This window comes from Dermacentor albipictus, chromosome 2 (genome assembly GCF_038994185.2).
Source record: "Dermacentor albipictus isolate Rhodes 1998 colony chromosome 2, USDA_Dalb.pri_finalv2, whole genome shotgun sequence".
NCBI lineage: Eukaryota > Metazoa > Arthropoda > Arachnida > Ixodida > Ixodidae > Dermacentor > Dermacentor albipictus.
Genome location: NC_091822.1, coordinates 194799897 through 194810385, shown reverse-complemented (window position 1 = coordinate 194810385; position 10489 = coordinate 194799897). Strand labels below are relative to the sequence as shown.

The following is a 10489-nucleotide window of genomic DNA, read 5'->3' as shown; positions in this document are numbered from 1 at the left end:
TATAGAGAGAGAGAGAGAGAGAGACGCGTGGGTCGTGCAGGAGACAAGAACATGCCGGGTAGTATTCATCTGGCTCGTTCGCCTGCCTCTGCAGGCCCCGGAACAAGCTGGCTGGCCCTACAAGCACTGCAAAATTCAAGTCTATATGCTAACGAATCATTTGTGTTACCGCACGAAGCGCTGACCTACTCCCTCGTTGGTGTATGCCGTTCTGTTTGAGGCAACAGGAGCGTGCTTCACCTCGTCCTCGTAGACCAAAGTTGTGCTTGCAAGATATACTTGTTCAAGAAATATGGGACAACAAGAAGAAAAGCTGGCGTCTTGTTTTGGTCGCTTCGCTATTCGGTGACGTTTCATAATTATCTGTGTCTTCTACATTGGACAAGCTGAAGGGCATCGAATGACACTGCCATCCCACTAAACATGGCAATCTGGTTAACTTCAGTGATATTTGCTGGCGAAATAGTTGGTGATGCATTCTTCGTACTTAACGCAGTGTTACTACAGATATAAACGTAGGGAACAAACCAAGAAGGGACAGGACAGAGTTATGTTTCCTGTCCCTTCTGAACGATTAGCTTATCTCCACACCCATTAGCTCCCTTCTTACCGGTAAACCTCCTAACTTGCTAACCGGTAGATGGTAAAGTTCCCTTTTTTTTTCCATCCTAACCATTTAACCAGTCACCTTCCCTATGTTGCAACAGAACTGCTTGTTGGCCTAGTTGGTGCTTGCTGAAAGACATGTCTTTTGCCGCAATTGAACACTCACAAAAGGAAGACACATAAAGACAACACGGGCGGCACTTCCAACTGATTCATCTTGCATGGGCTGTGACCCAAGAATATATATATACATACACGCATGCGCTGGCTGTTCACAGATCTACGTTACCCAGCGGTCAAACAATCAGCGGCCGCCCGTGTTGTCTTTATGTGTCTTCCTTTTGTGAGTGTTCAACTGCGGCAAAAAAAACATGTCTTTTTACCTTCCCTATTAAAGTGTTTCCACCAATCTAGACCACGCTTCTTACCTGCAATGCTTCCCCGAGGATGTCCAGGATAGACACAGTGAACAGACATACAAGCACTCATTGTGCATAAAGCGCGCATGTACGTGCTATAACCATAATTATCTTTCTCTCTGTGCCTTTCTAAGTTATTTTTTTTTGTGTGTAGCCTACTGCATCCACAAACGTCTTATTTTGCTCTTGTTAGGTTAGTAGCAGATTAATTGCGAAGTACTCGCTAGTTCTGCCTCTCAGGTGGGTGCCTTCAAATACTTGTCGAGACATATTTTTCCGCTTCAGTGTACGTGTGAGCTAAGGATCTGCTCGAGGAGTTCTCAGGCTTTATGTGAAGAGAGAGAGAAAAGAAGAAAAAAAACGAAGGAAGTCGGAAATGCTTGCACGCTGAAATCATCCTGTCTGCCACGTTCAGCAGCACCATGAAGCTCTGTCTGTGTGCGTGCGTGCGCGTTCTCCTGTCAACTGATACTGCTTGCTGTTATTTTTAAGGCTTTTAGCCTGTGAACAGGCTCAAAATATCTGGAGACAGCACTACATAACTTCCCGCATTAGCACAAAGCCTTCAATCAATCAATCAATCAATCAATCAATCAATCAATCAATCAATCAATCAATCAATCAATCAATCAATCAATCAATCAATCAATCAATCAATCAATCAATCAACTTTATTTACCAGTAGTACCACTAGTACCAATAGTAGCTTTTACCTCTCAGCCACTTTCTCTGAAAATAAATATTTCTCTAGCCCGGTAACTTTAAAATATCCGCTAAATTTCTGTTTTGCCTGGTTTAGTTTTGGATGGTTTTAGTGAGTGCCGAGCTCTGCTATTGTGTGTCTTTATAGGTCTTATGTCTTTCCATTTTATTTCTGAGCGTAATGAGTGTTAACTACTACCGAAACGTTGAAGATGTAATTTAGAGTGTTCACACTGGAGGTGTAGCCAGCGTTCAAGACGGAAGCGTTAGATGAAGCAGCGAAAGAAAAATGTTACATTGTCCATCAGGCAAATTATGAAGCTGAGGAGGCAGCAGAAAGAAAGGTGCAATTAATTAATTAAGGAAATTCTGGAATTTCTAGTGCCGACAATACGATCTGATTATTTCGAAGCGAACCGTATAGTAGATTATTTTGACCGCCGAGGATTCTTTAACGTGCACCTAAATCCAAGTACACGGAGCGTTTCTGCCATGGAGAAAGGAAACAACAGCAGGGAGCATACCGCAACGCGACTGAAGCCGAAATCTACTCGGCCAGTGTTGGCCCAACACGTGATCGCACGTCAAAGTGCGCGGTTGGTTTTAGTGTTCCCGCTCTGCAAGCAGCGCCACGGCAGGATAGCTGAACAAACGCGCACCGCATAAAAACTACTGCCATAGCTACTGGGAACCAAACGTCCCAGCAAATCTCGATTATCGTTACGCGATCTCCAAGCAAGAGGTCACGTGTTGGGCCACCACTGTGGCTTCACGGAGCGTTCGCTTGCCAAGGATAACTGCGTCACATAATGCTATACCTCCTATATTTTTCCTTCCCCCGTGGTTTCTGCATTGAACTGCTGCCGCCGCGGCCGGGATCGAACTCACGACTTCGAGCGCAGCAGCGCAACACCTTGTAAATTATGGGGTTTTACGTGCCAAAACCACTTTCTGATTTATGAGGCACGCCGTAGTGGGGGACTCCGGAAATTTCGACCACCTTGGGTTCTTTAACGTGCACCTAAATCTAAGTACGCGGGTGTTTTCGCATTTCGCCCCCACCGAAATGCGGCCGCTGTGGCCGGGATTCGATCCCGCGACCTCGTGCCCAGCAGCCTAACACCATACCCACTGAGCAACCACGGCGGGTCAGCGCAACACTTTAGCCACTGGGCTACCTCGGCGAATCAGAGCCTGTCTTACAACAGAGGGCGAGACAGAGGCAAGGACGCTCTTTCTGCGCAAACGAGAGGACGTGAGGTAAAAACAAAGTAGGCGAATGCTCACACTGGATGCAGAGACTCAGTTTACCTGTGAGAACACCCGTGATGGCGAGATAACGAAGATAAGTTTTTTTTTTTAAAGCGACCACTTAAACCACATTGCCGCAGTGCAGACAGATCACACTCTTCAGAGAGAGTTCTCACTTGTTTCCTTTCCTGCTAGCCACGCCTCTCTCCTTGCGCTCTCTTTCTGCCGTTCGCCCTCGGCGCATTGTGCGCTTCCTGGACACGACCGGTCTAGCGTCGGTGACCTCATCCGCCTACCAGTTGCGCGTGTGACGCAACTCTCACACGGTGCGAGAGGCGCTGTGTGAAAAGAAAAAAAAAACAATAATACCTCGAGGAAGACAAAAAAAAAAGAAAGAGAAACTGGAGCCTCAGGGTAGATGTTGAAATCCGAAATTTCTGGCGGGAGTCCAACAGAAATGACAAAGACTGGGCCCCAGCGCTACATGAAGCACCTACACTTTTCTCTGAAAGTTAGCTGGCCGCAGGAGAGAGCGGTCAGCTCGTTGCGCTGGAATTCCGCCGGCTAAACGGGACGCCCCGTTCCCCCTTTCACGTGCGAGCCGACAGATGGCAACACGAGTGTTTCAATGGAATCAGTGCTGCCGCGACCGCTGCTGCTGGCCGTTGCAATTTTTTCACTCTGACGCGATCTCTTGCTGGTTTCGGAGTATTGTTTCGCGCACTTAACGAGAGGTGAACACCGCAGGCAGCGACTAACTCATTTCGCCGACTGCATTCAAGATGCCCAGGGCTGCGTGATGGTGTAAAAAAGTGCGCGCGCCCGACGTCAAACAACAATCTGTTCGTCGTTTTTAATGCAGCCGAGAAGTCGACGCCCAATGGATAACACAAGTGAACTCGGTAGGTGCAGCCGTTGAACTATGCATTATGGTTGAACCTGCCTGTAAAAGGGGCGTTACCAAGGGGGTAGTGGTGTTAACCACTGTAACTTGAAAAAATAGCAATTAAAATAGCCTTCGGTCAGGTTACGAACTGGCTGGAAACACGTGCTCGATATCAAAAGCAGGCTGGAGACTTCTCCCATAAAACTAGGAACACATTTCAACTTAATGCCAGCTCAAACATGGAACGTATGTGCAATGTTTGTTTGCTCCCCCCACTGTTATTTTTTTTTCCGAAGCATACAGCAAGCCCTAACACCGGGGTGCAGAAACAATTATTTTCTTGAACAAAGCTTCTTCTCGTAGAGCCTCTCAGCTTCGTCGTGTTCTCTGGCCTAGCACGTCAATGTCTGAAATAGTTCATTCTCCTATCTTACATAATTAAATGTTCGCGTTACTAGGTCGCTTATTATGGGCAGCAAGCATCGCGTAATGCTAACACCTTAATTTCGGATATGTTGCCTCATGCTACAGTGGCAGACATAAAACATACGTGCGTATTTTAACACTATCACATGCTCTAAACCAAAACCTCTAAATTCCTCTAGTAGCTAATCATGAGCGTCGCACCAAACTATTTATTGGTTCTGCTTGAAAACATGGTCGCTTTCGGTTCAACACCGGAGCGAGAAAATAACAATTCGAACCGGTTTGTAACAGTTCCTGCCCGTTTGCTCGTTCTTTGCCCGTTTAAGAATAATTATGGAAAAACAGCATCAATATTTTTTGTACTCAAGCTTGACGGCACTTTAAGTATATTTTTTAAAAAAATTGGGGGCGGAGGGTTGCGTGCTGTTCCTTGGGCAGCAATCAGTTACGAAAAAAATCACATTTTGAAAGCATACGTCAGAAGCAGAAAGTCCTTTGTATCAGACTTACTTCAGCTTATATTACCAGTGCGATCAAAAGTGACAGCTCAGCTAGGTAGGGCTTGCTCATTTCAGCGTTTATATAAGGCTGCCCCGTGACTGGATAACTATTTATTTTGTGGTCTCCAGTTTCAAACACTCACTAGTGTACGATCAGCATGCCTGCCTCCCGACGCACTGAAGGCGCGGCCACTTCTAAGATGACAGCATGCTCGCAGATATTTGGATTAGTTCCAGTTCGATACGATGAAGCAAGTGTCCTATCTCTTTAAGAAAACGCTGAGTTGGGCTTGCTGGTATAAACTCAAAATTACAACAGCGCCAAATACGAAGACAAAGGGGAGACACGAAACGACAGGACCATGCGCTGACTACCAACGGAGGCATTTTTTTAATTATCTATTCTTCAACTGACTATCAACCTATGCTCTACTTTTCTTCCTTTCCTTTTTCATTTGATCCGCCCTTCCAGTGCCCTAAGCAGGCAGCTTGGATGGGGAGTGTGGTTAATTTCTTAGCCTTTTATCTCTCTGCTTTTCTCTGCCTGCAGGTCCATTTATTTTTCCTTTCGAAACTCTTTCATTCATTCCAAACGCACACGCGCCAAACTGTAAAATAAAAAAAACGCACAGACTCTACAAGGTGTGAAAGCCTCCGCGTCTGTTGTCTGCATGTTTAAATGCAAAATAAGGAACGTGTGCTTTCTCACGTCACCAGCTGTTCGTTCCCTTCTGCACCTGCGTACTCGCGTTTGTTTGACCTCCGTTTCGAGCACACACGTAGTCCTCTTCTCGTTTAAAATCGTTAGAACTGGCGTGCAAAGCATAATACTGGCGGATTCTTATGAGCAGGTCAATAAGTGAGCCCCCATTGCTACAACATTGGGTGTGGCACCACTTCTCGCGACATGACATTGACTTATTGATTTCGATCTGCCAAGATATGGTGTGCTGTAACGTAAACCTATTTAAAACTGTTTCTGTTCTATTTTTGCCATTAACCGTTCGTGATCGGTAAAAACCTTTAAGGCCACGCCCACTTAGCCTGTCTGTCACGCAACATCACGAAAACTGCGAAAACACCCCATCTGATATGACATGAACACACAGATTATGCATGGGTATTTGCCGAACGAAATAATAAAAGAATAGGTTCTTTCCGATTCTACGTCTTTTTCGCCATTAGCCTTTCGCTATTGGTCAAAGTATTTCGGCCTGCCGCTCCTTTGCCTGTCCGTCAAGCGACGTCGCGAAACTGCGATAACTGACCATGTCCAGTGACGTCTACGCACTAAAGATGCATTTATATGCCGAACAAAACCGATTTATTTTTCGGGATAATTGGAGACTGTTCCGCTCAGTAAGGAATAGAAGATTAATGCCCGCCGATCGGCTCTGGCACTGGCTACTCGGAGCTGCCGGCGAGAATGGATTTCTTTGCGTGTAATAAACATTTTTTCGTGGACGTATAAAGTTGTCCAGCTTTCTCGGCAGGCATGCGACATCACTCGGTCAACTCCTTTTTCGTTGAGGGCCCGTGTTAGCGGCAGTATTAACTGTCCGTCACGCACCACTGCAATTATCGACCACCAACCACAAGCTGAACAAGGGGAAATGGACCAATCGCAGACGCCGGCTCCACTCTCCACAACCGATTATCTACTTTCATAACGTACAATGGCACTGTAGCTTTCACAAGTAGTTGGGGTACTAACATTCTTGCCTTATTTTATTTTTTTTACAACTGAGAGTTTTCTTTCGTACTGTGCACGCCTATGTGGTACATTGGATTGTTATCCCAAGCAACAGTACCAAGAACGTGTAACATGAATATTTTCACTCAATGATGCAAATTCCACGAAGCGTTGTAAAAGCTAAACTGTAAAATCGATCAGCTAGGGGTCAAATTCACAAATTTGTTAGCATGCAGTTACTTTTCGTAGCTGATCAGTATACAAGAACGGGCCGATCATGATAGCCAGTGATATGAGAGCGAATGCATTATCTCCTCTGTAACTTGCAGGTCTCCACATCGCGTGATGTGATGCACTCTTACAACCGATTTCTCCAGTGAAAACGATGCTTTGAAAAAAAAAAAGAAAAAGCTGAACGAGCCAAGCACCGATCCTAGGCGTACCACTCCGAAGACTTAGGCTTTTGGAGCCCGGTACAAATGTTATATGAAAAATGTGTCCCCTTTCCCTGGCATTCACCCGGATGCTGGAAAAGGTCGGGAAAGCATCCAGGCCAACCCATCACGTTGGCATTTCTCCTAATGAAAGTCTGGATGCTATCGCAAAACGGAAACTTCCCGAAGGTCGGCAACCGCCACTGCATAGATTACGCAGCAGCACTCCACTAAGCTGTTTATTGCCGCTTGCAAATTGTCCCGCCGGCACCAAGCGGTCGCTGCTTGGCGAATTCACTAAATCAAAAAGAACTCCATTTCACTTCACCGAACACTTTCATACTTAGCAGAACAGCGCTGAAACGGACGAAGAGATTTATTTTTTTCTTTGGGGGGGGGGGGGGGGAGGAGGCAAAGAGCGCTGTGCCGTAAACTATAAAGGTTAACGAACTAGCCCAAGTTTCCCTGCTGTTACAGGAAACGACCAGTATCGGCCTGCAAGCCAGCGCGGGCATGCAAGACTGCGGGAGCTCTTTTTGCGTTTCGTAAGCTCAGCGCAACATGTGGGCAAGCGGATTGTTTTCTTACTGGTGCACCGGGAGTTTCAGTGCCGAGGCTGAATCATCAAAACTGAGAGCTGGGCGAGTCGGTGTGGTTCCATCTTAACGAAAACATGCGCGAAAAAGACGTAGACGAGAAAGAGAGCAACGACAAACACGGGCGCTACTAGCACCTAACAACTAATTGTTCCCACATAAATGTGAGCAAGAAGCAGTCTCCGAATCAAGCAAGAAGGTGTCTCCCGTTCTCTTCCCACGTTTCAGATTCGCGCGATGCAGAATTCGCGTACACGTGCCAATGCGTTCTTTGGTCAGGGGAAGGGACGCCAGGCGAAGGAATGTACGGCTCTAACAACAGGCGCCTTATATTCGCGCACAACTCATTGGACCATGCGGGGATCAGGTTTACTAGTGCAATTTCGCCTCCGTTCCAATTAAGATCCAGCTTCAGTCTGTTGGCTTCCGTTCAACACAGATGTGTTCCACTATGCTGGAGATATGTGTCATTTGGCTTCGTGGCATGGCGTGCGCTATGTTTTGGTATCAAGGTCACTTGCCTCGGACAGCTGTCAGGCTCCTTGTGTAATGCAAGCCGACAGCACAGAACCGAAATCATGGAATACAACTGTATGAGCGGCTTCGGGCTGCGTCGTGGCATGCTCTGCGTGTATTTCACGTCCTGCTGGGGAGCGATGTACACCAATCTACTTGTTGTAAAGCATTTACTCTATTTCCAACAGTATGAAAAATCAGTTCATTAGTTAAAGTTTACTCAGAGCAAACAGTTTTGCATGACCTCATAAGTATATATTACGTGGCGTTGACCGTCACGTCAAAAAGAGAAAGAGAGAGCTCTTTATGGAAAAGCACCGTGTGTTGCTGGCGTATATTCGCCTATAGATGACGGCGCGACGGGATTTCCGAAGCCACGGATTTGATATATTGAGCTCTCATCACTTGCCATCGGGGAAGAGGAAGATCATTTGCAGGAGCCAAAACGTATCACAAAACCGAGTTTATTGCACTATATAAAAATTTCGGCGTTTAAGTTGGTCAAGGGGGAGCATCGAAGTAACAGCTGGTATTTCCTTGCCAAGGCGGAAGTGTGCTTAAGCGGCGTTGGAAATAGCCGACACCAAAAACGAAAACGATCGACGTCGATAGTGGCGTCATGCCTCGACGACGTTGACCTCACGCTCATTCTTATGCGCTGTATTATATACAATTACAGCTTGCACTGTATTCCTACAAACTTCAACGGTACCTTAGTGGCAAGCAAGAATCACTGAATATAGCACGCGGAAGCGTTGCTTGCACCAAACGTTGAAGCCCGCGGCCAAGAGACGTATAAGAAAGTGGTGCTTGTAAAGCCACAGTCCCATTACAACGTTTCCCGCACGTGACATATGATTTTGCAGTCAAATTAAGGGACGCCATTTACGTCCATAAGTGATCCTACTCGGTGCCCGTGTGACGTGGTATATTTCATTCCACCTTTCTGTTCCCTTACCCTCCTTAATTTCCTCCTTTTCATGTTGAAAAGCGTGGACAGCTGTAAGAAGAGAAACAATCGCTAGCCTGCTTCTCTCTTTCTCTCGCCGAGATGTGCTAACACGTTACTTTGGTAGTGTTCGCGTTGTTGCAGTGACATAATTGAAGTCATGCAGTGAGCCTCCCTATCTCTTGATGTTATTGTGCATCTTACCCGGTGGGCAGACCACAGTTGTTTGTGTCGAATCCACAAACTTGTGTAACACCATTTGACACAAATGAGGTTAGATTGAGCATACATTTTCCTCATTAGTTCAAACGCCTTAGGGTAACAATTATTATTAAGTGTGAGGCGCAAGCAAAAACACACAAAAGCAATGGGTGAAAAGCGTGAATTTCACTAGTCCAACAAAGAAGATACATCTTGCGCGGCACTGACACGAATTTGCAGCTTCTGTGGATCAGTGTTTTGACTGCCTGTTTGCGCCACCATTTTATGAGCAACCTTGAAGAGTTTGTTTACGGTCGATAAACCACAACAATCCCGACGCAGAGACCGCGGGCGTCCCCAGAGACTTTGCAATGAGCACACAGAGCCGTTGAGCTAACGAGGTCATTACGGGCGTCACTAGGCACGGCGTAGCCATTGTCTCCGGTGGCGCTCGCGACGCAGGCTCGGCCTGGTAGCAGCCAAGCGTGGCGTGGCGTGAACGCCGACGCCTCCCTGGTCGCGCCCAAGCCCACCGCACCCAAGCGCTGCTGCCCCGGGAACTTCAAAACTCACCGTTCGCTTTCGCCAGTGTTGTGTAAACGCTCAGCTGGCACTCCCGTAAAGAGATTTCCCATGTCGGCACGTGCGAAATGCGCAGAGCCTATGCAAGGTTCTGAGCCCGTGATTCGAAATTCTGTAGTACCGAAGTAGCTCGTGGAGGAAGGCCGTTCCAGACAGCAAGACCACACGTGGTGGATCATGACGGCTTGATTTTATGCTCGTAAACAGGAAGCGCGAGGGGCGACTCGGTAAGAAGTTGGAGTGTGGTGCACTATTACCGGTTGTTCTTGTTGTTGTTGTTCATGACAATGCTGGGCCCATCACTGTAGCCATTACCATTGTCGTAGTTGTAGTAGTAACGATCACACTGATTTTCATTATTGTTGCGTCCTTGAACTGCAATGTGGCCTAACAGTTTCGATAACCATCATCATGTGCTTTCAGCAAAATTTCACCTTTTTTCCTCGCTTTGTGCACCTCAGCAGTGATCCCCCGTCGGTGGTGGTCGCGGCGGACGGATCAGCGCCGGCAGAAGCAGAGCCAGCAGCAGCAGTCATGCCTCGGCTGGGACACTACAGCGAGAAGTACGAGCTGAACGGCAGCAGCTCCGAGCAGCCGGCCGCCTCGTACGGTTCCTTCCGAAGGGACGAGCAGGGGGCGCTGCTGAGCCACGACCACCTGTTGGTAAGCGAAGAGAGAGAGAGAGAGAGAACTGTTTTAAGCAACCCTCGATAAGACTGTCTGCTGGC

General features: G+C 47.1%; 1 protein-coding gene across 4 annotated transcripts in view; it reads left to right on the top strand.

Annotated features, from left to right (window-relative positions):
- The window catches only part of LOC135898538 (anoctamin-7-like), a 117270-nt gene that overhangs the window by 20475 nt on the left and 86306 nt on the right, over positions 1 to 10489 (top strand). Inside the window, exons 1-2 of one of the 4 annotated variants that reach the window (XM_065427540.1) lie at positions 3557 to 3880; positions 10226 to 10424. In XM_065427540.1, coding sequence (XP_065283612.1) covers positions 10296 to 10424 — 129 coding nt within the window. In that variant the 5' untranslated portion in view covers positions 3557 to 3880; positions 10226 to 10295. Of the gene's footprint in view, positions 1 to 3556; positions 3881 to 10222; positions 10425 to 10489 lie in introns of those variants that run through there. The other 3 variants (XM_065427538.1, XM_065427539.2, XM_070534594.1) reach the window with 3 other exon arrangements.